Source organism: Gymnoscopelus microlampas (genome assembly GCF_963454915.1).
Source record: "Gymnoscopelus microlampas genome assembly, chromosome: 15".
NCBI lineage: Eukaryota > Metazoa > Chordata > Actinopteri > Myctophiformes > Myctophidae > Gymnoscopelus > Gymnoscopelus microlampas.
The window spans coordinates 37,600,403-37,628,001 of NC_139952.1; the positions used below are offsets into that span (position 1 = coordinate 37,600,403).

General features: G+C 41.5%; 3 protein-coding genes across 11 annotated transcripts in view; 2 read left to right on the forward strand and 1 right to left on the reverse strand.

The window, feature by feature from the left end:
- The window catches only part of LOC311062080 (zinc fingers and homeoboxes protein 2-like), a 518,056-nt gene that overhangs the window by 354,161 nt on the left and 136,296 nt on the right, over positions 1 to 27,599 (forward strand). The gene's annotated exons all lie outside the window — the stretch shown is intronic.
- Positions 1,322 to 7,819, forward strand: hsd17b8 (hydroxysteroid (17-beta) dehydrogenase 8). Its single transcript, XM_084080873.1, has 9 exons — positions 1,322 to 1,371; positions 2,870 to 3,072; positions 3,262 to 3,378; positions 3,816 to 3,911; positions 4,152 to 4,237; positions 4,656 to 4,740; positions 6,454 to 6,496; positions 7,126 to 7,200; positions 7,575 to 7,819. The coding sequence occupies exons 1-9, from the start codon at positions 1,326 to 1,328 to the stop codon at positions 7,592 to 7,594; spliced, it is 771 nt and encodes a 256-aa protein (XP_083936999.1). The 5' UTR covers positions 1,322 to 1,325; the 3' UTR covers positions 7,595 to 7,819.
- col11a2 (collagen, type XI, alpha 2) overlaps positions 10,855 to 27,599 on the reverse strand; it is a 78,860-nt gene continuing 62,115 nt past the window's right edge. For all 9 annotated transcript variants that reach the window (XM_084080850.1, XM_084080849.1, XM_084080848.1 and 6 more), the window contains 25 exons: positions 27,411 to 27,518; positions 27,134 to 27,241; positions 26,585 to 26,638; positions 26,286 to 26,339; positions 24,915 to 25,022; positions 24,435 to 24,488; positions 19,544 to 19,597; positions 19,354 to 19,407; positions 19,179 to 19,232; positions 18,965 to 19,072; positions 18,755 to 18,808; positions 18,595 to 18,648; positions 17,740 to 17,793; positions 17,552 to 17,605; positions 16,441 to 16,548; positions 16,134 to 16,187; positions 15,761 to 15,922; positions 15,081 to 15,134; positions 14,854 to 14,889; positions 14,681 to 14,734; positions 13,821 to 14,109; positions 12,898 to 13,010; positions 12,278 to 12,346; positions 11,700 to 11,936; positions 10,855 to 11,268 (listed from right to left, as the gene is read on the reverse strand). In XM_084080850.1, the coding sequence (XP_083936976.1) occupies positions 11,122 to 11,268; positions 11,700 to 11,936; positions 12,278 to 12,346; positions 12,898 to 13,010; positions 13,821 to 14,109; positions 14,681 to 14,734; positions 14,854 to 14,889; positions 15,081 to 15,134; positions 15,761 to 15,922; positions 16,134 to 16,187; positions 16,441 to 16,548; positions 17,552 to 17,605; positions 17,740 to 17,793; positions 18,595 to 18,648; positions 18,755 to 18,808; positions 18,965 to 19,072; positions 19,179 to 19,232; positions 19,354 to 19,407; positions 19,544 to 19,597; positions 24,435 to 24,488; positions 24,915 to 25,022; positions 26,286 to 26,339; positions 26,585 to 26,638; positions 27,134 to 27,241; positions 27,411 to 27,518 (2,295 nt within the window). In that variant the 3' untranslated portion in view covers positions 10,855 to 11,121. The remainder of the gene's footprint in view (positions 11,269 to 11,699; positions 11,937 to 12,277; positions 12,347 to 12,897; positions 13,011 to 13,820; positions 14,110 to 14,680; positions 14,735 to 14,853; positions 14,890 to 15,080; positions 15,135 to 15,760; positions 15,923 to 16,133; positions 16,188 to 16,440; positions 16,549 to 17,551; positions 17,606 to 17,739; positions 17,794 to 18,594; positions 18,649 to 18,754; positions 18,809 to 18,964; positions 19,073 to 19,178; positions 19,233 to 19,353; positions 19,408 to 19,543; positions 19,598 to 24,434; positions 24,489 to 24,914; positions 25,023 to 26,285; positions 26,340 to 26,584; positions 26,639 to 27,133; positions 27,242 to 27,410; positions 27,519 to 27,599) is intronic.

The window sequence follows — 27,599 nt, forward strand, 5'->3', positions numbered from 1 at the left end:
CCTATATGGGGAGATGCGTCGTGACCCAAGGAATCCAGGTGAAAAGATTTTAGGACCTACGGTTCAAGAGTTACGGGCCAAAACGTAAAGGGGGCTGTTATAGCGCCACCATGAGGCCGAATGGTGTGATATTTTTGTAAATAATTTCGGACTTAATTATGAATTTTCCCTCCAAATCGGATAACTCTAGCTCTTAAGGTTTCTGAGAAAAAAATACTTGAATTTGAGTTTTTTCACTTTTACATTAAAGTGGATGGGGCAATTTAATGCACTAATAAATTAATATCAATTAAACTATTCAACCAATCTCTTAGCAAAATACAAGCGCACGATTCCCGATTTAGACGGTCATTTTGATATATGGCACAACATTATATGGCACAACATTAGGGGCTAAAAACTGTGGGAGGAGATGCGGTTTGAAATAAAGTTTATCTATAAATAAAGATGGTGTATAGAGTACTATAGTCTGGTTGCCCTGTTGGGCAACCACACTAATAACTCTATGGTCCCGACCACTGTTTGGGAAACAGTGATCAGGCTACTTGAAGTTGAAGTTTTTAGACAACACTGCCACCCAGTGGCAACGGTGCAGAACTGATCCAGTGTTATCTGCTCTGGGACCTTCCCTTTGCATCTGTATGATACAGATGGCAGATACAGACTGTATCTGCTAGTATATTGTAGCCTACTCTTCAAACCAGAGGTGGAAAAAGTATATATATATTTTTTAACTTAAGTAAAAGTATCAATACTGCAATGTAAAAGTCCGAAATTAAATTTTTACTTGAGTAAAAGTACAAAATGTAAAGTAGAAAGTACTCATTATGCAGAATGTCCAATTTAACACGTTTTCAAATGTATTCATTGTATAAAATAGCAGATCTACAAGCTCACAATGCGTCGCATAGCAACACATTGTGAGCTTGTAGATCGGCTATTTTCAAATAAATGGCCAAAATGTATATAGGGCTGTAGTGGGTAATGCATGTTTTGTAATAATAATCAAAATCTTCAAATAATAACTGAAGTTTTGTGTGGAGTACAAAGTACAATATTTGCCTCTGAGATGTAGTGGAGAAGTAAAAGTATAGAAAATTGGAAATACTCCAGTAAAGTAAAAGTAACTCAAAATTGTACATAACTTAAGTACAGTACTTGAGAAAATGTCCTTAGTTACTTTCCATCACTGCTTCCAACGAACGACATTTAAACTAAATCCTCTAAAATAATCACAACATACATACACATAACTGCCTAGACAGTCACAGGAACAAAAGTCTGCGAGTTCCATCGGACTGTAAACATTGTAACACCCGACTGTAATGACTGCCGCCACAAGACTCATCTCCAGGTTGACACTTGTGACGGGTTAGTTTACTTTCCCTTTCCGTGCATCAATCATACCAAATACATCTAATGTAAATAGATGACGGCAATCCGGTTGCTTTGTAACGCAAGCAGCATGGGGATTTATTAAAAATGGTCTTCGTTTGCATTGCAAGGTAACGTTACCCTCTACCCTGCTCCTAAACTCGCGTCACCAAGGTTTCTATTTACTGTTCGGTGCTCAGATCCAGTCTAGAGCCCGCCAACTGTATCCGGTCATTTCCACACACAAATGCACGCAGACAGACAGTTTCCGCATCCGCAGTAGACAGGATATGAAAATTGCAAAGCAAAATAATCCCATTCTAGACTTATCCAGTTCCATACAAAGGAATGAAATACAAAATGTCACATTAGAATAATAAATAATACTAAATATTTTGGCAGTAGAATAGGCTACTATACTGGAAATGAGTTGATCACTCTTTCGAATGCCAACCCAAGAGAAACGTTGACTAACAACTTGTTTTAACTGATGACAGAGGGTCAAGATCTTGATGTGAATTATAAAATTGGATAAAAAATAAATTATGCATAGGCCTATGCATTCTATCAATGATGCGTGGCCCACACTCCCCGTCTTTATGTTTGTTTTCTCACTAGGCAGCTATAACAGCTGGGAGATACAGGAACAGTTTAAGGAAGATGCAAAAGGAAGATACTGGTAGGATTTGAGCATAGGCCAACAATATGGGGGTCAGGAGACAAAGCTTGCCTCTCCACCAGTGGTGTCCATTCTTGTGCAATGAAAGCAGAGTTTGTGAAAGTTTTCATTTTCATTTCAGCCCAAGAACATTACATTAAATTAATTGCAGTGCTTAGATTCTCTATAGCAGGGGTCTTCAACGTTTTTCAGGCCAAGGACCCCTTAGCTGAGAGAGAGATGAAGCAGGGACCCCCCACTACATATAGTATAAAATTATGTTGCAGATTAAACCTTTTCATAGATTTCATATTCGTTGGATGTTAATGTGTAGTGTATTTTCACTACACATTAACAGTGCAAACAAAAGGCAAAGGGTCAACAGAAAAATGAGAAAATATTGTGCCTAACTCACCCCCTTCACTGACTGACTGACTAACTGACACACACCTGACATAAATCAACTGATAATAAGGTTACACCACAACAGGAACTAATCAATCAATGAAGGCAATCAAAACAAAACGTGGGAACTAAAACAAAAATGAAAACACCCAAGCAAAAATAGATTTTGCTCCTACACTGCTCATACATTCAGCCCTCTACTGCAGTGGTTCTCAAACTTTGTGAGCTTGTACATCGGCTATTTTCAAATAGCCTATGTATAGTAGGGGTAAAGTGGTTCAACTGATTTTGATGCTGTATACACTAATTTTGCGGGGGACCCCCTGGGACACCCTCAGGGACTCCGAGGGTCCCCCCACGTTAAGAACCGCTGCTCTACTGCAGTGCACCTTTTAATGGACACGTTTTTTGTGGTGCTCCCTTCCCATCCAGGAGGGGGCAGTGGTATTGGCCGTGCGGTGTGCCAGCGCCTTGCCTCCGAAGGCGCCTCGGTGGTGGTAGCAGACATCAGCGAGGGGTCTGCCAGCGAAACGCTGAGAAGCCTGCCTCGTGATGTCAGAGGGCAGGAGCACATGTCTGCTGTGGTGGATGTGTCATCGAAAGAGAGTATTGAGAATTTGGTCACCATCATACAGGTATGTACTGTGGGTGTGACAGGCACCCTTCTAGCCTCAGTAACGAGCCACACTGGTCCCTTTTCTCTCTCGCCCTCTGTCCTTCTCTTACCCTCTGACTGCCTATTCTTGTCTCACTCCCAAGCAGCTAGTCTTAAAGCCCCCACTCACTCACTCTGTCGCTGTCTCCTCTTGTCTGCACCTCCTTAGTGTCGCTACTTCCAGCCGGCTTCAGTTTGTGTGAACGCAGCAGGCATCACCCAGGATGACTTCTTGTTGAGAATGAAGGAGGAGGACTTTGACAGGGTCCTTCAGGTTAACCTCAAGGTATCCAGACATTATTATTAGAATATATAACTAAATATGGATGGAAACATTATAATGTTTGTGGATACCTACATTTGGCTTTACTATGGTAGAATGAAAGCTGCAATCTGGAACTTATTTTAATGAATAAAACGTTATTGTAACCAGTCTCTATGGACAAGGACAACGTCTCCCTATGCCCTGTCCTTGTCTTCCCTTTGTTCTATTTGAGCGATGTTATATCAAATATCAAAAACACAGTATCAGATTCGGATATCTTCACCCCAAATCTGTTCACAATCACATTCTTCTGTACTTATCTATACATAAATGATACTGAACAAATACTGATTTGACTGTAATTCTATCTCTCATATGAGAATCTGTTGCCATCTTTGTCTTGTATTGTCATCTAGTCTAAGCTCCTACAATGACACCATTTGTTCTCTTATGTTAAGGGGACGTTTCTGGTCACTCAAGCTTTTGCCAAGGCTCTAGCAGCCTGTGGAGCTCCCAAGGGTTCCATTGTTACTCTGGGCAGCATCGTAGGCAAGGTGAGACTTAACCTCTGGCTCTTTAGCTGAAAACTGTGTTGTTTACAACCATTTGCTGCTGGTTGCATGTGTGGCCAGGACAGTGCAGCCAGGCAGCCATACATTTGAATAAACATAAATGTTACTCTTCAATCACTCACTGATAAGTTAGAATAGAGACAATCTGGGCTCTAGTGATATCTGTGATATCTCAGACTTGAGGTGACCATAATGACCTTTGTGCTGTCTGTCTGTCTCCAGGTGGGCAACATTGGACAGGTCAACTATGCCTCTTCAAAATCTGGTGTAGAAGGGTTAACCAGGACAGCTGCCAAAGAACTCAGCAGGTGGACACACACACACACACACACACACACACACACACACACACACACACACACACACACACACACACACACACACACACACACACACACACACACACACACACACACACACACACACACACACACACACACACACACACACACACACACACACACACACACCTTATGCCGTCAGATATCCCTGAAAATGCATTAATTAGTTCACCTACAGGGGAGTTAGTAGCTTAGACTCGCTCTGTCGCTCATGAAATCACGTCATGTAGTGTCTGGTCAGAATGAACCATACATGCACTCTACTGTATCTTATTGTGATAAATGACTGGACTGCAATGTATTGTCTTTTGAGTTCCGGTAGAAGATGGGAAAAGATCAGAGCAGAGAAAAAAATAAACATTCGTCTTCTCTTCCTTCCCTCCAGGTTTGGGATTCGATGCAACTGTGTTCTCCCAGGATTCATATTCACTCCGATGACAGCAAAAGTGCCAGAGAGAGTTATCAGTAAGGTAAATAACTATTACAATATAGATAAGAAAGAAACCACATTGTGCCTGATACAGAAATACAGGATTATTGCCAAGCTACTGTGCTTTAGTTCAGTGTCCTACTTGCTATTGGCCACTTGCAATGAAAGTGACCTTGGAAATGAAGCTCACATGTTCTACTGTACATGTGACTCACTCTGAATAAAAGAGTCCAATCTAAATATACAGTGCAGTATAATAAGGGGCCATGTCCACTGAAAGCGCTTCTCATGATTGTGGTATAACCATTCAATGTCAGGTTGTAAATGATCGGGTGGTCAGACACAGCCTGGAGGATCAAACCGTGACATTGATGAGCGGCGTTCCTCTCCAAAAGATTCAGTATTTTCAGCTTGAAGCTTCCAGAGTGCTCCGCCAAAAAATGCTGGACGTGAGAGCGCTGAAACGTGATGCTCAGCGCTGGGAAGAAGAGTGCTCAAGCGTGTCCTTAGAAATGCATGGCAGACAGGTGCTGGCAGCTAAAAAAAAGACCTCTTTCTGTCCACACTGCCCCTAATGTATTCTGGTGGCTCAGCTTAGTCACAGGTTATGTCATAATGTCCTGTAACCTCTTCCCACCTCTTCCTGTGTTTACCTCTTAAGTGGATCAGAAATGCCCCATGTTGTGGACAGATTCTAATACTTGTATAGGTTTTATGGAGTCCATACAGGTCTATTATAATCATTGTAACATACTCTAAATAAAGTCTCAACACTATGGTTACGTATTATACAAAGACTCCTACATAATGGAGGAAGGGTGGTCAGGTCATTTTCTTTCTTGAAGTGCTTGTGCTTCATCAAAACCTTTTGCCATTCACCAATATTATATTTGCAGAACTCAACGTGCAAATAAATTAACAATAAATCTGATTTGATTCCCACTGTCTGGGAGGGTGAACAGAACAGTGCGTCTCTGACAACACTGCCCACCATTTTTTATCACCGGCTTCGAATGCTATCAATGCATTGAATGGGAGATTATCACGTTTTATCAGACCATTGAATGGGCGAGTAGGTGACGAGTAGGTGATACACGGACCTACCCGCGAACAACCAAAACCAAAACCTAAACTCAACTATTTAAGTCATCTCCGTTGGTAGGTCAGTATGTCTTGATAACACCCAATGAATGGTCTGATAAATAGCGGGTAGGTAAGTAGGTCGCTTACTTCGCCCATTCAATGGTCTAATAAAAGGTGATAATGTCCCATTCAATGCATTGATAGCATCCGAATCAGGTGTTTTTTATAATATTTACTTCATATTTTATTCTACAAATGACAGCCCAAACAAATTTTACAATTACATTTAAGCCCCAATATCCTATATTCAAATTGCCTTAAGGGAGTCCCGGCCGGCCGGCAGATCTCTATATGGGCATAAAAGGGACAAGGACTGACAGATACAGAGATCTCCATATATGGCCATATCAGTCAGATCGGCGGTGCGATGTAACTGTGAGGGCCGCGTAGCGGCCTGAACCTCTAGTTTAATAAAATGCTCTACAAATAAAATAACAAAGCTGAAGCTGCATGAAAACACTGATGCATACATAAGTATGGATTCTCTCCTACATACTTGCATACATTAAGTCAGAATCACCTTTACTGTCACCTCACAGGTTTACAGGTGTAAACAAGTGGGTGAAATGATAGTTTCATTGTTCGTAGTTATGTTTCATATGTGTTTCAGATGACCTCCTTGGTGCCTATGGGAAGAATGGGTGAGCCAGCAGGTGAGTTACTAGCAAACAACAGCACCTGCCACAGCAGTGTTTATCAGTGCGTCCAAAGAACCCCAAAAGTGGGTCATCAATGATAGTCTAACACGTGTCAAAAAGAAAATAAGCTTCCATCCATGACTTCAGAACAACCGCAAAACCGAACTCAAAAGACTCACTTGGATATTCTGATTGAAACCTCCAACAAATATAAGCAGTTTGGGGACAAGTGCATGTGCGTCCATCCACAGAGCACTCCAACAGAGATCATGGGTAGTAGAAACTCATAATATTAAAGGTACCTTCAAGCATAGAGGAAATTGCATTATTTGTGGAAGTAGCTAAAACACAGGTCACAGGATTTGATTTGATTTAGCACCTGAGAGCTGTCAGATGTCACAACAAAAGAAGAAATAAACAGATCCTAATCACCTGATTCCTTGTGGTAGAGCAGGTCGGAGATCTAAACGTTTAAGCGAAAGAGCATTGAACCTGAGAAAATGTTTGAATGGTCATCCAGAAACTGCAGGAACATCACAATACCTCTATTACACCAGTGACTCCTAATTCCCTCCCACCAATTAACTACCTTGTTAACCAGGTCCTTCCACCCCATCCCCCCTTCTCTCTCTGTCCTCTGGTAGAGGTAGCTGATGTCTGTGCGTTCCTAGCCTCAGATGACTCCCGTTACATCACAGGAGCTAGCATCGAAGTGACAGGTACTGTACAATTCATGTGGCTGGTGCTTGTGGCTTTGTTTTAACTGACATGTATTTTTGTGGTGAAGCAGTGGGAGCGAACAGTACAATGTGTAATTTATCTGTAACGTATGCAAATGTATAATTAAAAAAAGGTGTTTATTTGGAAAGATCTGTGTGGATGGACAATTCACAAGTCAGCTACTGTAGTATGCATCTCTAAAGGACCAATGAGTTTCTAGTTCCTGTTGTGTCATAATGAGTGATGTGTACAATCTTAATATTACATGGCTGTGAAGTATCACAAGTTCAAATGTTAACCACTGTTGAACGTTAAAAGAAAAAGAAAAGAAAGTAGAAAAAGAAAATGCGCAAACCATATTTTTCATCCTCAGGAGGACTTTTCATTGGCTAAGTCAGCTGCCCCTCATGCTGAAGCAGACCAATTGAAGGCCAGTTTTTTTTTTGCCACACCTTGAACAGTTAATTGTTGAATGCATTGTTGTAATTCTCTGGCCATGATGATTCACCATTGATCATGATTGTTTAATCTGACTGTGAATATGTACAGTATAAAACAGAGGATTTACTATGTTGTATTATGTCTTGCAAATAAACACATGCTTGTAATATTGTCAAACTGAGAGAACTCTTGTGTCTGAATTAGCACCCACAGATACTAAATATAATTTAGACAGCTCTTCATACAGATAACAGTCTGTACAGTTTAAATTAAAAGTATTCCATTAACTCCAGTAGGTGGTGACAATGATGTAATATGTTAGGAGGAAAAATGCTTTGGACATAAAAAAAATAAAAAAGACACCACAAGGAAGGAAACTTTTAACTAATAGGCTTGGGGAAAAAACAGAGGAGTCAAGTCGCTCTTTAAAAAAAGATATATTACAGAAACAAAAATAAAAAAAATGTACTTATACACATCATAAAATACTTTTTTCTCTTTCCAGCACCAATTTATTTTGTTGAAACGTTTGTCTTTAACACAATAAAAACAAACAGTTGAGGTTATTCTCTCTGTTGAATTACAAGGACAGTTTCTTTCTCCCTTCATACTTTTTTCCCCCTTTTATTTTTGAAGCAACCACCCCTCCCCAACCATATAAATATATATATTTTTAATCAAACCCAAACCCCTAGTATATTATCCCATAGCCTTTATTTTACAAACACCACCTTTCTTTTCTTCTTTATCTGCCCTATTGGTGGATGAGAGAAATGTCCCGTCCCCTCCCAGCAAACTGTCGACTACCCGCTGTGGTCTCTCAAACAGAAGGTTAGGTTGCTGCCTCTCCTGTCCTGTCCTTACTGTAGGTGTTAAGCTGATGTTCTGGTAAATAACGTGAATGAACAGGTTGGGTTTCAGCGATTGGGTCAGACAGGATACAATGCGATTGTTGACTGAAAACGCACTGAGACGTAATGGCAATCAAACGCGTGACCTTCCAGTTACAGAAAAGTGTCTAACCACTTGTCCACCCTGCCTCCCTAGTACAGAAGACCACATATCAGAGCTCTGTGAGTGCACTATAGTTTAGATTGTGGCAAGCGGGTTGGCATGTGAAACAATAGCGAGAAAAGAAAGAAAAGAAACAAATATTAAAGTCTATTATGCATTGAATTGAAACGGTTGGCCTTAGATCCCAATCATAGGCCCAAGCAGAGTCAGGTGCAACCACCGAGGCACCGGTCACAGCCAAATCAAAACAGTAGCAAACAGCAAATGAACATGTGACGGCATTGGAGAGTCAACATTTAATCATTTAGGAAGCAATTTTTGTAACAGTACAATTGATGAAAAAAAAACAAAAAAACATTAAACCACTAAAAGGGATATTACAAAAATTGGCCACAAAACAAACTCTTTGGTTGTACAAAAAGGTGTCGTCTTTTGTGACATCATGCATGGACCTGTAGGGCGCGCACAGAAGTACTGTCAACTCCAAGTCATCAGTGAGTTTAAAAATGTATGTTTAATTGTTTCAAATGAACCTTAAGACTGAGAGCTACAGGAAATAAATACAAATGAAATCATACCACATTCATCTGGAATATTTGGTGGTTGTATTATTTTTCTTTTAAATCTCATAGCACCCTGTTTTAAATAAATACAATAGAATATCACTATTTCTGTACAAATGGAAGGTAATGCACATTTTCCCCGGTAAAACCTAGTGACAGCTTCTGGAGGTGGTAAAAAAAAGGAAAGAAAAAAAAGACACTAAGAAAAATGAAGAATTCAAAATGAATAATACAAAATGTTTTGCTTTGGTATAATTAGCACCTGGTCACATGTTTTTTTGTTTTTTATAAAGCATGCATTTATTCACGGTTGTAAAGAGAGAGAGAAACAGAACTTTGAAACTCATATACATATTTAAACCCTGATAGCGTTCTGTGCTGGCTGAACAAGATGGAATGTCAGAAAAGGTTCTGGAATGTAGCCAGTAAAGCCCAATTTATGCTCGCAGTGAAAATTGCCAACCTACAAGCCCACAACACGTCACATCCTCGATGGGTTGTGGGCATGTAGGTCGGCAATTTTCACGTCGGAGTATGAATGGGGCTTAAAAGAACCCAGGAGGCAATGAATCTGTCAGTACTGGGTCAGTTGGTGATGTCACAACCCTCTTGGCCTACTTGGCTCGTGTGTGATTTAAAAACAAAAAAACAAATAAAAAAACAAGACATTTGGCCCTTTCAGTGGCAGCTGTGACAGGTATAAAATACATGTACAAGAACATCAAGCACAGCACAATTTACAAAGTGGATGGCTTTTGGTTTCGTCGTTGATATAGACTATGAGATAGGCCAACATCCCTTCTATATTGCCCCACCACACGCAACATAATTTGGACTGCCTTAATAATTTTCAGGCTTGTCTCTCATTGCTCAAAGCATTTGTAATTTTCTATTCATACGGTACTGAATCAACGGCTGCTCATGGCCACATCTGCATACAGCAAAGTCTAGTTCACACTCACCACAAACTGCGTTGAGACGCCACATACTGACTGCATTGAGATGCCACATCGCGTCAGGTTACGTCAGAACCGCACAGAGGTTACACATGAGAGCCCGACAATGAACAGCACATTTGCGCGGTTGCTAGACTAGACTAGACAAATACAGATGTTCACAAGCAGAGCCCAGTTGGGAATCGGGCTCGCCGCTTTGGTCCGTCCCTCTATTTGCTCCTGGTGGAGGAACCAATGTTCCATTTTCGTTCGGCTCCTCTTGTATGTGATTTGGCAGGAGCTGATACTAGTGGGTGGAAGATGAGGTGAGAGGTAGAGCAAACGAGAAAAGTGGAGCAAAAAAAAAAAAATTTGGAGAGAGAGACAGTGGGGAGGAGACAGGAGTGAGAGGGGGGTCGGAGGCGGGGCATTCTGGCATTGAAGTCGCCGGCTTTTTCTCTCTCACACTGGCGGTTCTATATTCCCAAGAACGCCATCCATCCATCTAACTTATCTTTATCTCGCCGGTTCTCTCGCTGTCCGTTTCAATCGATCAGCCGATGGCCTCCTCTTCGTGAGAGTGTTCATGTTCTACCGTTTATTCTGATTTGTCTTGACGTCCATTACTTGTTGGGACGATGGCGCATGATGTCCCACGGGCAGAGAGTGTGAGTGGCTATCTCACATCAAGATTTCTTTGTGTGTGTGTGTGTGTGTATGTGTGTGTCTGTATGTGTAAGTGTGTTTGTGCAGTATTTGTGTGAGCAGATGTTTGTGCGTGTGTGTGTTTAATCATATCATTTACAAGTAAATTTACAAATTGCTGGGCATGTATCGTCATTGTGTGTGTGTGTGTGTCTTTAAGTGCATGTGAATGTTTATGTTTGTGTGTCAGTGTGTGTGCGTGTTATTTACGTGTGGTTCTTGGCATGGTGTGTGTGCATGTTCTGTGTGTGTGTGTTTGCTTTTAGCCTTGGAAACAGACAGGTCCCACTTCAAAGCCAAACTGCTGGTTGCTCTCCCCAAAGTCTGACACCTTGATGTCCAGTAGAGGAAGATGCTCCACTTGTGGTGTGTTCACCTCCAGGACTGTCCTGTCAAAGCCCTTACGATACTGGGGAGAGACGGAGAGATAACAGAGTGAGTAACCAAGTTCCACATAGTCAAAGGGTAAAAAACATCACGCTACGAGGTGGTAATAACACTGAATACACTGAATAATAAAGTATTTTATTTGATCTGTGCATCTGCCTGGCACCTGGCATTTTAAAGGGATATAGTTCACACCCAAAATGACTTTTTTCTATTGATTAGTCACACCACGGATATGTTTTAGTTTTTGTCGCATTCCTAAGCCAAAAATGTTATGACCGGCAGCGGTTCCAATGTTCTCCATGGGGTGACTAATCGATAGAAAAAAAGTATTTGTTTTGGGTGAATTATCCCTTTAATGTGTGTGCTTTTCAACTTGTCCACAGTCAAAATGTGTCACAGAAAGGGAGAAAATAGAATCGAATGAAATAAATGGATCGATCAATCACTCACAGAGCAGCCGTCGATCAGCGCTTTGATGTAAGGGCTGGTCTCGTAGCTCAGTGCCTCGTCGTTGGCCCCCTGCAGGTGCAGCGCCCTCTTGTGGTTGCCCTTGGCTGTGCGGTCGGCCCAGGCCACCGAGCGGTGGCAGTGGTACGTCAGGTTCTGACGGGCCTGAACGCTCAGCAGCCGCAGGAAGCCCAGCTGGACCACACCCACTGGCTCCCCATTGGAGTCCACGTAGGAGAACTGGGAGGAGGTGGAAGTACATGGTGGAGGGGAGGAGTAGGACATAGGGAAGGCGGAGAAAGATTAGGAGCAGGAACAAGTGAAACAAGTAGGGGGTCAGATGAAGGAGGAGGGAGTGGGAGATAGAGAAGAGAGGGTGAGAAAATTAGCAGGAGGAGAAGGACGTTATGGAGTCAGGGGGATAAAGGCAAGACAAGGAGAAAGAGATAGAAAAGGAAATTAGACAAGTTATTATAATCTGGGTTGGTGTGGACATCAGAGAATAGAGGAAATAGAAACATTGAGTGAAATCAGAAGGTTAAAAGCAGCCTGTATATGTCCCGAACAGAAGAGCTACTCACCTTGCTGCCTGTGGAGAACTGGCTGTACCAGGATCCTGGAGTCTCATTCTCCCAAGTGCTCATCCTCACCTGCCATGAACACACATACCTTTAAGACACCTTATACCAGTGGTTCTCAAACGTTTTCATGTCAAGAACCCCCAAAATGATATGTATTTGGCCGCGGACCCCAATCTCAAAATATTTTGTAGAGACCCCCCAGAAGCAAAGATTTGAGTTAAAAGTAGACAAAGGTTAATTATTGTGAAAAACATTGTGTTACTTAATTTCATAAGTTACGGTAACTATTCATCGTAGATGGATGAGACTGATCACATTTCACTTCCCCGCATTAACTTTCATAGATGAGGATAGAAAGGACAATCCTATTCTGATGATGTTGAAACTAGGCGTTTCACTGCTCAACTATGCACAGTGCACGCCGTTATGTTCTTTACACCACCAGATTTTCTCTCAAATAACAAATGTACAAGTATACACTCACACTTATAATAATAGTTAATGTGTGTGATAATTAAACATAATACAGCACAAGATAATGTGCTGTATTGTACTTCATTTATATGGTCCTCTTATGCTGTTCAAACGCCTGATTAATGTATCTTGGCCAGGGGACTGACCGTGTCAATGGTCTTGCTGGGATACAGGCAGGTCTCGGCTCCATTGGTGAAGTTACAGAAGACCTTGAAGGAGTCTCTGGAACAGCCCTGGTTGGGGTCGATCCAGTACTCGCCTGGAGGAGGAGCCAGAGGGGAGAAGAAAAAATACATAAAAATACAGAACTGAGACGCAGATAGTGAGAGAGAGGCACAGGAAGAAAACGGTGTTTAATTACAGACTCGTGAACGGTGCCAGGCTTAGCATCTGAAGTGTAATGATTAAGACCGGGAATTGAGATCACCAGGCCTCTGGATCAACGGCTCACATGGCTTCTAGATTTTAAAGATACCAGCCACCATCAGAATGTACACATTTAGATTTATTTTCTTATCCCAAATATCTCCACACAGGTTTGCGTACCTTGGCAAACTAATGTGAGAGAACAATAGCTGCCCACAGTCAGTTTTTATTGACAGACAGACACTCAAGTGTTGGAATAATTGTAGGGTTAGGACTAGCAGAATTGTGGCTTCAGACAGATGCAGTGATTTTTTGTCACAGGCCAAATTCATCACGGGCCAAGCTGGTAATTTGATGGCATTGTCCATCATACAGCATTTGGTAAGTTCGTGGGGGTTAATTTCAAGCCCTGGGTAAGACATCTCCAGAACAACAATGACCTCTGCTGGCCTATGATTGAATCTTACCAGAGCCTGCCATCTTGCACGTTCACTAAACTCTCCTAGCTTCCCTATTCTCTTCCCTATTCTCTGACTGATACCATAATACACTTTGGATGTTCATGACTTGTGTCTATGTGTTCCTGTCCTGACTCTTAAGTTCTTTTCACATACATAGTTATGGGGTCGTGGGGTTTTAAAACGTATGAACCTTCATTTACAGTACGGACCCCTGACCCACAGGCGTCACCCTCACCACTTACCGTCTTTGTAGTCGGGCTGGCTGAGGTGCAGGTCTTGGCAGGTGCGTGCAGGACTGTCCTGGGTGCCCAGGGGGAAGCGCATGCTCTCCACGTCCTGCCGCAATGAGTTCAGCGAGCCAAAGATCTCCTCCATGCCCTCAGCGCCCGTCGCCAGGAACTCTGCCCCCGTGGCGTCTGCCACAGGTGTGTCGGCGTCCATGTCTGAGAGCATCTGGCTGGCATCGATGGAGCGTTTGGACTTGGGACTCCTCTGGATGGGCAGGGGCTGGATCACATCACCTGGTGGACCCTGGAGGCAAAGAAGTGGGGGGAGGGATGGTCAGTAATAGTGTCTGTGATGTTGAGTGGTAGATCTATGTTTTGTAATGAGGTATCAATGATGCTATTTTGAAGTAAAATATTTCGAAGCCCTTAGATTATTATTATGTTTCGTATCAATCTTAATCACATTGCTTCTATGTTCATGGACATGGAAAAGAGGAAACATCATCTGTGACATCGTTATCCCAGAGAGGCATGTGTTTGTCTTTTTAAATTATCATTGTGTTTTATATACAAATGGATTAAATCGGATAAAAGTGTCTGAAGACAATTTATGTTTTAATTCTTCAATCTGTCAAGTGATTTTTTGTCTTTCAAATAAGTATCAAAATAATAAAGCAGTCATAAAAATCTAGACCATGGTTCTCATGTTCAACTCCTTGGGACAGTTTTCATTCTGCCCCTCAAACGGACTACTTTAGACATACAGTATAGGACTGTAGCCTCTTATTTTGTATTAAAAAAAAAATATGTGCATCAAAATGTGTGTACAGTAAATAAATCAAGTAAATCCTAGTAGGAGTTCGTAGATTACTTACTGGGGGTCCAGGGGGACCTGACACACCCTTCTCTCCCTTAGGTCCAGATCCTCCCTAAACACGAACACATACAAAAGAGTTTATATTCTGCACAGTACACAACAACAACATATACTATACAAGGAATTATTGTGTAAATCTGTTATTGAACAACTGCCAGATGGTGCACTCACCGTAGATCCCTTAGCTCCCTTGACACCTTGAGGACCCTGTGGAAGATATTAGGCTTCAGTATTGTGATGATTCAGCATTGTACTTCTGTCACTACTAGGGTACTACGACAAACTGAAACCTCTTGGTTGCAGGAAGTTGGAAACTTTGCTTGTTTGAATGTTCAACATTGGGTTTAAACTATTCAGGTTCACAAAGGATGTTTTAATTCAGAGGTAAAGATACTTACAGGCATACCAGCAGGACCAGCAGGGCCAAGGGGTCCAGTGGCTCCTTGCATACCCTACAACAGAGGACATGAGATGATGGATGTTTACACATTATTAAAAAAACAAATCCATATCCCCATACAGGGTTTCAACTCTTTAAATACAATGAGCTATTGCTTGCCTAAACTATTGGTGATCTATGTATTGAATCTTATTCTGCAGTTATGGTTGAACATGCATATAAGTGTCTTGGGATGGGCCACGGAGGGTTTGGACGTCCACTTCTGTTTGTCTGATGGTGTCTATGTAAGAAGGTTGATACAGATCAAGGTAGAGAGTAGAGACTCTTGTTGGAACCTCTGATTTTACACTAAATAGCTGATCTACAAGCTTGTAGATCTGCTCATTTTGATGCGCATCACCGGCACACAACTAAGGCCTTATTCCTGAGTCAAACAGATTTTAAATGGATCCATTTTGGATGGCAAAAAAGGTTAAGAGAGTGTGTATTCTATGTGCATGTTGCTGGAGAGAGGTTCCTCTCCAAGCTGTTGCAAGGTATAAAAGTCTAAATTGCTTGCCAGTGGGCCATGTGACCACCGTTCAGTGACACTTAGTCATTTTGGAAACATACTCGCCATGTCTATCATATCAGTACGGTTGTGGAACATTTCTCTGAAATGTTTCAAAACAAACTCACAGTCTCTCCCTTGGATCCACCCGATCCATGAGGTCCAGACAAGCCCCTGTCTCCCTTCTCTCCCTGCTCTCCGGGGGGTCCGATAAGACCGATGAGACCTGGGTGACCCTTCTCTCCCTTGGCTCCTGGATCTCCACGAAGGCCTGGCAAGCCGGGTGGACCCTGCAGTATGGAGGGGTGTGGAGGAGGAGGAGGATGAAGGGCAGAAACAGATAAGGAGGGTGGAAGAGATTATGGCATTGAAACGTTGTCAAAATGGTCCCCAAAATGAATACTGAAGCTTTTACCATTTATGTTGCAACATTGTGCATCAAATATTTTTTAAACAGTATAAAATCATGTATGTTTGAAAATAACAGGATTCCAGTCTCACAAGAGGTCCGGGTGGTCCTTTCTGTCCAGTAGCGCCTGGAGATCCTTGTTCACCCTGAAACACAACGCAACGATCACATGAACAACAACATCCACAACACAACAATCACATTAACAACATTCAGCATGTGTCCTCTAGCCTGATAGCAAAGAGGAACCAACAGTCACTCATCAACAGTCTTATTAGGTTATATATGTGGTATCTTTGCCTTGGTCACCATTGTTAATCTAACACCTATTATCACTATTATTCATGTTTTTTTGCATTTTTGGTTTCATTTTTTCTCTTTTGCAGTGTGTTTACTGACCACTGATCCTGGAAGACCTCTGAGACCCTCTGTTCCTGGTTTTCCTGGCTGGCCCTGGGGACCAACTGGGCCGGTCTTTCCTGGGGGTCCGAGGGCACCTGAGTCTCCCTGGGAAGAAAATACATGTACATTTAGCTAACGATCTAATCATGAGTGACTTATGCCATGAACGTACTAGAAGAATCGGCATCACACATTCAATGACATTTCACAAATTACAGTCACTCCAAACTGTAGGATCACATTCAAATCTGTCTAAGTTCTAGTCGTATCATATTTTATACAATCCTGACATCTTTGAATCAAACAGGAAGCTACAGATTTGACACCCTACAAGATAACGTGTCCTAATCGTAACCTAAACTACAGTCCTCTGCACAGATCAGCGCTAATCAGTCATCATGGCCAAATTCCCTTCATTGTCCTCTTGAGTGTCTTACTTATTGTCACTTCAACAGGTTGAGTGGTTGATAACACACTTGTTGGCTGCGGAGAGGATCAAACCTGTGTCCTTTTAGTTATAGCCAGGACAATGTCTTTGACTTTTCTTAAAGCCACCCACTGGTTTGTCCACGTTAGAGGTATTTACAGCACTGGAAATCACTGTTGTGAAAGCATATGCAATCATTGTACTCAATGTACTGCAAAGAGCATTGGATCCAGTATGTTATGTATGTGTCACTCATTAACACTATGCCACTTATATTACTTAACTAATCAGCTCTACACAACACTTTTAGAGTATATCTGGGATCATAATAGGGACATAGTTAACAATACATTCCTAAGATATGTTTCTGAAAACATTCGAGGTGAAAAATAAGCAATGCAGTGACATAACTCGATTCATCACTGCTTTGTTGCAGTGCACTATCATAGGTGTGCAACGCAGCGCAGCGCAAGTGCAAGTGCAAGTGCCTGCAGAAGTTCGGATCCCATAACCCGAGGGGACTTTGCTCCTACCCTGCCCCAACATCCCCATCGCTGTGATTAGCTGAGACGCACCCAGCCCGTTTCACTAGGAAATGCGTCACGATGTGGTCGCGAAAAGCAGAGTAAAATACAAATGCACTAAGAATAACGTTACATTGTACGACCTCTGAACTCTTACCTTGGTTCCTTTCTCTCCCTGTCGTCCCTCTGGTCCTCTCGTTCCTGCTGGACCCTGTAAAAATACAACACAACGTACATTAAAGGCAGTTGTATTAACAACTTTATAAATCTTCAAATTCAAATCTGGATTCCATATGATCTGTGTCATGTGTCACAGGCCTGTCAAGAGGAACTAGGTGACGTTACCCTCTTTCCAGTTGGCCCAGGACCTCCGTTTTCACCAGTGGGTCCAGGGGAGCCCTGCAGAGGGAGGGAGGGAGGGAGGGAGAGACAAGTTAAAAAAAAGCAGAAATGTTGCAGACATGTTATTACACACTGACATCATCTATTGAAAACATTTGGATGTCAAGCTTATTTCATTAAAAAAAGTATTAATGTCAAAGTCATGATTCTTGGGTGTTTTGAAATGGTGTTTGTTTTAATAAAAAACTGTATCGGCTTATATTATTTGTAAATATAATCTTATATTACAAATACACTTTTGAAGCTTGAAATGCCGGTTGATGTGCTATCAGAGAACGGTTCAGGAGGGAACATGCTAACGACTACTGTGTTTGACTGTGAGGAAGACGCCGGTCGAAACGTCAGTCACCCCTGCAAAATAATAAATACATGCAGACCAGTCCAGTGCTCCCGTATTTTATGTGGGTAGTCTCTCCTGAAGTGGCCAGGTATTATTCTCTATAATTCAAGTTGTCCCTGTTGAGCACCAACAAGCTCTTCTACCTTCAACTGGCTGAAGCACGCTGGACTTCTCTTTATACCTATATGCCAACAGGGGGTCCGGGACCCCTAGGGGATCCTCAAAGTTACTACAGGGGGGCCACACAGTCCATATCACAAAATCTTTGTGTGATAGGGACTTCTTTTTTACACTAACCACTTGAACCCTAGCATCCACATTCTGACGGGAACATTGGCCGGAAATAGCCGATCTACAAGCTCACAACGCCTCGCAGCGCGAGGCGTTGTTAGCTAACGACTACATCGTAACAGATACATTGTAACAGAAACACATTACACTCTCTCACTGCTACTCACAGCTTCTCCTTGTTCGCCATCCTCTCCTCTCTCTCCCTTGGCTCCATCTTGTCCCTGAAAGACAACGTTAAACAGGTCAACCGGATTCGTTGTTGGATGCAATAATTATAATCAGATATGTAATAAATAGGATGACGGCAGGACGTGTCGGGATACTCACTCTGGGTCCAAGCTCGCCGGGGGGACCGGGGTCGCCAGGGAAACCAACGGGACCCTGCGGACAGAAGGGAACACATAGCTCAAGCCCGATTCATAATTTGGCCCGCGACGTCCATCGTGCGACAGAGTGTGAATTAGGCATCAGACGTTGAAGTCAAATTTCATATGGTATGTGTTTGAGTGTCTCTGAGAGATTGATAGAGAGTCATACAGGGTTTCCTTTAGGTCCATCGTCTCCAGGCCGTCCTCTTCCTCCGGCAGGTCCAGAAGTACCTGGCTGTCCCGACTCTCCCTTCTCTCCGCGCTCTCCACGAGGTCCCTGCAATTTGGAACCACAAATGTCATTCAGTGCTGGATCACAGAGTAGAGCGATGGGAGAACACCAACCCTCTTGGCTAATTCGAGGTCTCTACTCAGAAACTCACCTTCTTTCCAGGCTCTCCTCCAATTCCAGGGGGTCCAGACTCACCAGGCTCTCCCTGTCAACGCAAAGTTTCGGTCAGTCATTGAGACAGACTGGGTTCATTCCAGTATCTACTACAGTAGATCATGCAGGGGAAATGTTTCAATAACATGATGGATATCAGTTAATCACTTTACCTTCTCTCCGAGAGGACCAGGGTTTCCAATACCACCAGGAGGACCTTGAGGACCCTGAATAGGTCATGTAAATACATTATTATGGGGTCTCAATGAAGTACAAATAATGTCAGCTTATGAAGTAAAATCCCATGATACTAGACTTTATTTTCTATTAAATATTTTGCATGTAGGGTTTAAAGCTACTCACATCAGCGCCGCTGGAACCAGCAGGGCCACGGGGTCCTGGGGGACCAGGAGGACCCTAGAAAAGTAAACAGAGTAAACAATTACGAATTGCGTTTGCATAAAACAAAAATCCCTAAGGCTAGGGACCAAAAGTGGTATACAACCTAAGGGTTCAGTACCTATATTTAATCATAACTAGTTATGATCTGATGAAAAACATGGCCACCATTAACAATCATATTTTGTTTTTTAAAAAGATTTTAGGCTTTATTTAGATTGATTGTAGAGAGCAGAGCAGTTTTTAATGCTTTCGGTTCAAGTCCAAGTCAAGTCTCAAGTCATTTGAGACAAGCCTAGGTTAAGTCTCAAGTCATTTGAGACAAGCCTAGGTTAAGTCTCAAGTCATTTGATATAAGCCTAGGTCAAGTTCAAATTAATTCGAGACTTGTGTAGATCAAGTCTCAAGTCATGTGAGACAAGTCCAAGTCAAGTCTTCAGTCATTCGATATAAGTCTATGTCAAGTCTCAAGTGATTTATTCAAGTCTATGTCAAATCTCTAGTCATACAAATACAAGTCTAGGTCAAGTAAAATTGTAAATGGTCCTTTATCCAAAGCATATTGGCCTCTAGTTTTGAGGGTGGTAAATTGGTGCGTCTGTCCGATTACTAGCCAGTAGGCCTACAGTGTTTTATTTTAATTCCATGCAGGCATTAACAAAATATACTGTCAGAGGCACGTTGCCCAAGGATTGTGAGCCTAACTGATGCAATGGATGTGGCATACCTGATAGCTGGGAGGGAACATGTCAAAAATCATAAAGATTTGGCACAAGATTTTACATTTTTGGCATGGTGTTAGGTATGGGCTAGTGGCTAGGTTTTAGGGCTTAAGGAAAGCAACTGAATCAGTTAAATTGCCATGAGTTCATAATTTATTACCAAATCCAAGATGGCGTCCCAAGGTGATTCTACTAAATTATGCAATTATGCAATTATTTAGAAAATGTAGATAGCTCACATTAAATATAGTCAAGTACTAAAACTATAAAACATTTTGGAAGTATATACTGCATCTATTACTTACTTATGAAATTACTTAAATAATCACAAAATCGTCAATTAATCCAGTAATCCAGATTTATCAGCCCATTCACCCCTCACTATTCATCGTAATGAACCAATAACCTCTTATTTTCCCATCCCTGCTCAGGGGGGAGCAGTTAGGGGCTAAGTGTCTTGCTCATGGACACTTCGACAAGTATACAGGGACGGGAATCGAACCTGGGACGTTCTGTTTCCAAGGCGGCCTCTCTATGACCACGTACAAGAGTGAAGGACGGGGTATTTCTTACAAGCATATCTCTGCTGTTGGACAGAAACCAGCTAACTCTAAAATGTTCAGGAAATTAAAAAACAATATATATTTAAAACAAGGCAATACTGCCTCATCAAAGTTGGTATTGTGACTTTATATATTGTCAGATACTTGCATGTGTCATTAAATTATCACCACTTTACCCAAATCCAGCTCAAGTGGAGTTAGGAGGTTTTGTCCATTGTTGAAAAGAACAATGGATCTCTAAGCTCACAATGCATCACAACGTGTGAATGAATGCCCTGATGCTTCATGATACTGCTCATATAGGCCTACAATAATAAGCAGAACTTTAAATATTACAATAACTTCTTCAAAGATGGGTTCATGGAGCAGTTTCAGTTGAACTAGTGAGAGAAATGCTATATGAACTAATTTCTTGTCAAATTGCTCTCCAGAAAACACTACATAGATTTTATAAATTGAATTGTTTTCATAACATTAGCGTCAGTGCTAAGTTTGATAAACAGGTACACTGTATAGTTACTTTTAACAGACTACGGGGGGGGTGAAAACCCTGCCTTGTTAAAGTTTGTTTTCTTACGCTCTGAGTCTGCAGCTGCTCTGTGTGCCACGCAGGGGAGAGGGGGTGGAGTTAGCTGGTTTGGTCGACAGTTTGAGGATCCAATGGAGTTACGTTTTGTTTTTGCTTTTTCATTTGGCTCAATATTTTTTTTACCACAGATGTAAGGGGTGTTCAATAGCGTTGATTTATGAACAAAATGAAAAATTGAGTTAGCTGGTTTCTGCCTGACAGCGACGATATGGAGACCTGTCTTTTTGCCAACACCTGACCAAGAATCAGAGAAGTCATGTCCAAAGTGTAAAGTTGATGGCAATTTGTGTGTATGACATCAACCATTTAAAAGAAATCCTCAGATATGTTGTGTTCTCAGTTATACATCCATGCTGTGACTGCTTGTGACACGACTTGTCTGATTTCCAGTGTTGGCAAAAAGACTTCTAAAAGGAGACCCTGTCCTTCGGTCTTGAGGGGAGCCATAGTTGAATGGTAAGAGAGGCTGCCTGGAAAACAGAAGGTCCCAGGTTCAATTCCCAGCTCGGGCTATGTGTCGAGGTTTCCATGAGCAGCCATATGAGGGTTAGGGGTGAAACCTGCAAGATAATCGTTTCGTCCCACTTGATGCTCTTGATGCATGTCAAGAATGAATGCTGCTGACAGTCTCTTGAAGGTTATTCATTGTAACTGCTGCTCAGCCTGCAAGACAATCCGCTGCTCTTGTAGAAGATATGAACTGCCATGTCTGTGGACTGTGTCAACTTGAGAACACGTTTCTTCCAGAGGAGTCAGAGGATGACGATGACGACTTTGTGGTTAGTTAAGTAATTTCGTAAGTAAGTAATTTATAGGTACAATGTATGCTTCCAGAAATGTTTACCATTGTAATACTTGACTACCTGAAATGTGAACTATTGTGTTCAAAAAAACAATATATAGGAAAGGGTAACATGTTGTCTTTGCATAATTTAGTAGAATGTGACATCACCTTGAATTTGGTTCAGTCGCATTGCTTGAGCACTAAAACCTAGGGTTTGACATCAAAACAACCTTTCTAGGTTGAATAGTAATTGAGGTCATTAATGTTTACTAAGCATGGTTTCAAACAATCACAATGGAACTCAGTGAACATTTTTGTTTTCCAACCAAATGCCATTCAAATCCACCAACAAATGGCTACATGGCTTGATTTTAACACTATTCACAGTCATTTAAATACTAAGGTTATTATTGGGATTTTTATTTATATTTTTAGGTTATTATATTTTTTATTAATATTTTTTTAATTGTGCTTTTAGTATTTTGATATTGGTACAACAATTGGAGCCTTGTTGGTTGAGCTGTAGACAGGAACCCTCTGTGGATATCTTTAAAGCACAGCTCAAGACCTACTTCTTCACTCTAGCTTTTAGCTGATTTTTTGGTTGATTTTTAAATATCTGTGTTGTTGTACATGTCCTCACTGTATTGCCTGATTCACTGCCCTTTGCTTTTATTTGAATGTGTTTTATGCTTCTGCTTTATTTTTCTTAAATTATTTGTAACTGTAATTGTATTCTTGCTCTGTAAAGCACTTTGAGCTGCATGTCATGTCATGAAAGGTGCTATACAAATAAAGTTTATAATGATTATTATTATTATTATTATTATTATTATTATTATTATTTTTATTATTAAAGCAATAGCAAAGTTATTGGAATGGTTTTCTGTATGCACTGTACGTCACTCTGTCCGCAATGACTCAATACACTATATTATCATCAAATCCCAACAGAAGGCAATTCATCTTCCTATATTACATCGAATGCACAAGTCGAATGCACAACCGGGGGTGTCATTTGGGGTCCAAGGGGATGGCAATTACCAACCCCTAGAATTTGCTTTTAACCTAAAATTAATTTATTTTTGTGTATATTCTCCATTATTCTTTTCCCCAATTTATTTTTTTGCAGATTTATCAGATTTTAGATATTTGTTGTTCAATAAAAAAACATCTATCTATGATCTCATCCACGCCCATCCATCTACATGTGAAAGTGAAACATGTTGTAGACATGTTTTCTTGTGTGCAACCATAATTAATCACAGCAACTTTTTTCACACCTTCCAACCGACTGATCTCCCGACTTCATACGAGTAGTAATCTGTAGTAGTGGTTTGGTGGGAACCACCTTTTTAAACAGGGAAAAATAGCCGATCTACAAGCTCACAATACTTACATCGGCTATATTTCACCCTTTTGAAATAGGGCTGGTGGTCCCTTTTTTGCCACCCCCTAGTTTTTTCTTAAATGACGCCTCTGTTCACAACTGATGTTTGTACAATCACTGTGAATCCTAGTGTACATACAGTAAAGTATATCAGTCTGTGTTTGTCCAACTGTGATGGATTTTGATTTAACTTGGTTTCACCTTTACAAAGGACTTGACTATATGGATATTTTTCTAAACAGATATGTTCGATCTCTGTTTAAAAATAAATAAATCCAGTCCACATGACCTTAGGTTAAAAAACGACCTGCGTACACACGTAAACGCAGAAACCCATTAGAGCGCATTCCCGATCAACAGCAGATCAGGATCTGCTTCTGTGTTCAATTTGGCACAAGCTATCACAAACAGATAACGCCGCTTGCGTGTGGATACGAAGCCCAAACGTAGAGGAAAATATGCGTTTTGCAAAATATCCATGCTAGCGTGGTGGACAGGGCCTTAGTGACAACACTTTACCATTTCCATTGATTAAAGCAATAGCTTTCCAAATGGGTTTGAACCCACAACTGCCAAATGTAGCATAATGTTCATTGGACTGGTTTCTGACATAATGATCAGCACAAACATGTTGCTCTGTTAAACCAATTGAAAGCTACTGGAATGGAATACACATAGTTTGGTCCCAGAGCAGCAGTCGCCTGTGTGTTCCCAGAATGCACCACCACACTATTGAATGGCACCACCCTCAGAATGTTATCAATCAGGAGGTGTCAAAACGTGTGCATTTTAAAGCACGAAACTCACCATGGGTCCAACGTCTCCAGTCTCGCCCTTCTCTCCTGATGTTCCTGGCAATCCCTGTAGAGTACAGGATACAAATCACAATTAGAGACAGAACTAATCTCTAACAATCGAAGTGGTTCCCAAGCAGTGGGTCTGAACCCAAAAGGGGAACACACAAGATGTTCAAAGTACAACAATTGCCTCTATTACTTTTACTTCTACTCTGGAGTAGAAGTAAAAGTACTGAAAATTGGAAATACTCCAGTAAAGTAAAAATACCTCAAAATTGTACTTAAGTACCGTACTTAAGTAAATGTACTTAGTTACTTTACACCACTGCTTACTGGACATGTGAATGTATATGTTCTGCAATGTGCGGTTGTGGGTAGTATGTTGGTATGCTTTTAGTCTTACGTTGTCACTGCCTCATGTGGCTCATACTGTACTCGGCTATAAAGTGTTACCTGATATTAATAATTATGTCGTCGTGGTTCTTCATACCTGCAGTCCGATGGGACCTGGGGCCCCTGGGAATCCTCTGGATCCTTCATCTCCTTTGGCTCCGAAATGCCCCTGCTGACCCCTGGGTCCAAGCTCTCCATCAGCTCCCTGGACAGCAAGAATTTTATTTGTATTGTAGACTAAATTATGGTTGTTGTTTCTTTTACATTTTTCCTATTTTTGATTATTTGTATTACATTCCTGATTAGTTTATTTTAGGGATAAACCGATATGGAAATTCTTCGCCGATACCGATACCGATGTTTAAGATAACAATTTAGCCGATACCGATATTTGTTTATTTCGTTTTTGGTGTTATTATTTCCCCCTTTTGTGCCAAGGAAACAAATACATCTTCATTATAAGAAATAACTGTTCAGAATCTGCAGAAACACAACATAATTGCCTCCTAACTACTGTAACTTTAACCAGCAAATGAGGTTGACCGATAGTGGCAAATATCGGCCGATACCGATATGCGGCCGATATATTGGTGCATCCCTATTTTATTTACTTCTTTCTACTTGCTCAGTACAGTGGTGACAGACAGGAAATAGTCTCTCTCCACTGTGCTGTCTAAAGGTAGCTCTCCACCGCACTGACGTCGGCGGCGGTGGTAAGTGTTGGAAAGCGTCTGTTGCCGAAAATCTGCTGTTGAATGACCGGTGGATACGCTGTCGCGTCGGGTCCCAAGTTGTAGGGAAGCGTCGAAAGCCGACCGAGCAAGCTCGGTGTCGGCTCTCAGGTGCATTCAGCAACTTTTCTTCACACCTTCCAATGGACTGATCTCCCAAATTAATTCAACTGATGCTAGTCTGTAGTAATCTGTAATAGTCTTTTTGGTGGAGAGCTACCTTAATAAAGCACAAAGAACCTAAAGCCTGAGTTACATTTGATTACGAGCCGGCGTCGTGCACCAAAAAGATCAGATCTGCAAGCTAATAACGTGACGTGTCGCATTGCTTCTAGATCTGATCTTTTCAGTGTGCTACAGTACATGATGATCAGGCTTAACACATTGGCTGCCATTGACGCAGATCTGCGTTCATTTGCGCAAAAGCCCGTTGGCTGCCATTGACGCAGAAATGCGTTCTTTCAAAAAAAAAAAATTTTCAAAATAAAAGTTTTTTTTTTTTTTTTTTTTTTTTTTTTTTTTTTTTCCAAAAAAACCCAAAGACCAAGGAGATATGATTTTCCGAAGAGTTTTGCTCCCAGACACTTCCTTATAACTGAAAACTTAGAAATTATGTATCTCGGCTCCTAAGTGCTTTTTTTTTCTCATTGAAAAAGTCTGGCAGCCAGCTGTAGGTAAAAATTCAAAAAGCTGGCAGCCATTAAGATATCATTGAAACCAGTAAAGTTTGTACTTACAGCAGCACCAGGTTGACCAAGTGGACCCATTGCTCCAGGTGGACCGGGAGGACCCTACAAACAAACCAAAACAATCAGACGAGCAGATGAACAATAGATGAAACAAAATGTTATGTTACCAATTCAGTTTGGAAAAGCAATATTCAAGAACATGACTGGATGTGCAAAGAACTATTCTAGGAAGCGATTCACTCTACGGAAGTTTGATAACAAGCAAACAAAGAAACGCAACCAAAAAAACTGACAGAAATTCCAACTTAATTTCAAAGTATCATGCGAGATTGATTGGCATCACTCACCTGTTCTCCTTTGTCTCCCTTGCCGCCCTTCTGACCATGCTCTCCCACCTCGCCCTGTGGAAAGACACAATTTTAAGTATAGCGATGTCAAGCAAGGTTTGGAAAGGCCTGTAATCCAGGAAGGATAATAATAATAATAATAATAATAAACTTTATTTGTATAGCACCTTTCATGACATGAAATGCAGCGCAAAGTGCTTTACAGAGCAAGAATACAGTTACAGTTACAACCAGTAACTGTATTAGGATATCATATCATATGAAGCAATGGATTGCAGCATCAAATCAGCGTATGTTATCATTGCATCCAGTGAGCAAAGCAACAGTTTAAAGACAGCAAAGTAATAGCTGAATTCAGCCGTTGTCCCCGATTCACCTGCTGTAAGATAATCTCCTGTCACAGGATGCAATCAGGCTTCACTTTACCGTTTGTTTATGTGTGTGTGCAGATGCATATATTATTGTGTCTGCATGTTCTTATGTCTGTGTGTGTTTTACAGTGTGCTTTTTTTGTCTGTGTGAGTGAGAGTGTGCATGTGCATCACTAGCCTTGTCTCCATCCTCTCCAGGAACTCCAGGTGTTCCAGCAGGGCCAGGCAGACCCACAGGCCCCTGAACTCCATCACGTCCTGCTCCTCCAATGGGACCTTTCTCTCCCTAGGGGATAGAATTAAGAAGATAGACAAAAAAAAGGAATGTTGAGTCTTAAACTTCCCTTATACACTGGCTTCACATGGAAAACGTAATGATCCAATACAAAATATGACGATGACTCCAACCACTACTAATAATAATTATAGATAGTATCATAATAATAGACTCTCACAGGAACTCCCTTCTCTCCAGCGGGTCCAGGAGGGCCCTGAGGGCCTGGTCTTCCAGGAGGTCCGACGGGTCCAGCGGTACCAGCTCCTCCCCTCTCACCAGGAGAACCCTAGAAAGTTACAGTCAAATAACACACACTCATTAGCTCCCTTCACAGTGCGTCACTTCGTGCCGCGCTGCGAGCTTGTAC

Coding starts and splice junctions, on each gene's coding strand:
- hsd17b8 (XM_084080873.1), top strand. CDS start 1,326: ATGACTGCCGCCACAAGACTCATCTCCAGGTTGACACTTGTGACGG. Junction 3,912..4,151: donor TGGGCAGCATCGTAGGCAAG/GTGAGACTTAAC, acceptor GTCTGTCTCCAG/GTGGGCAACATTGGACAGGT. Junction 4,741..6,453: donor CAGAGAGAGTTATCAGTAAG/GTAAATAACTAT, acceptor TATGTGTTTCAG/ATGACCTCCTTGGTGCCTAT.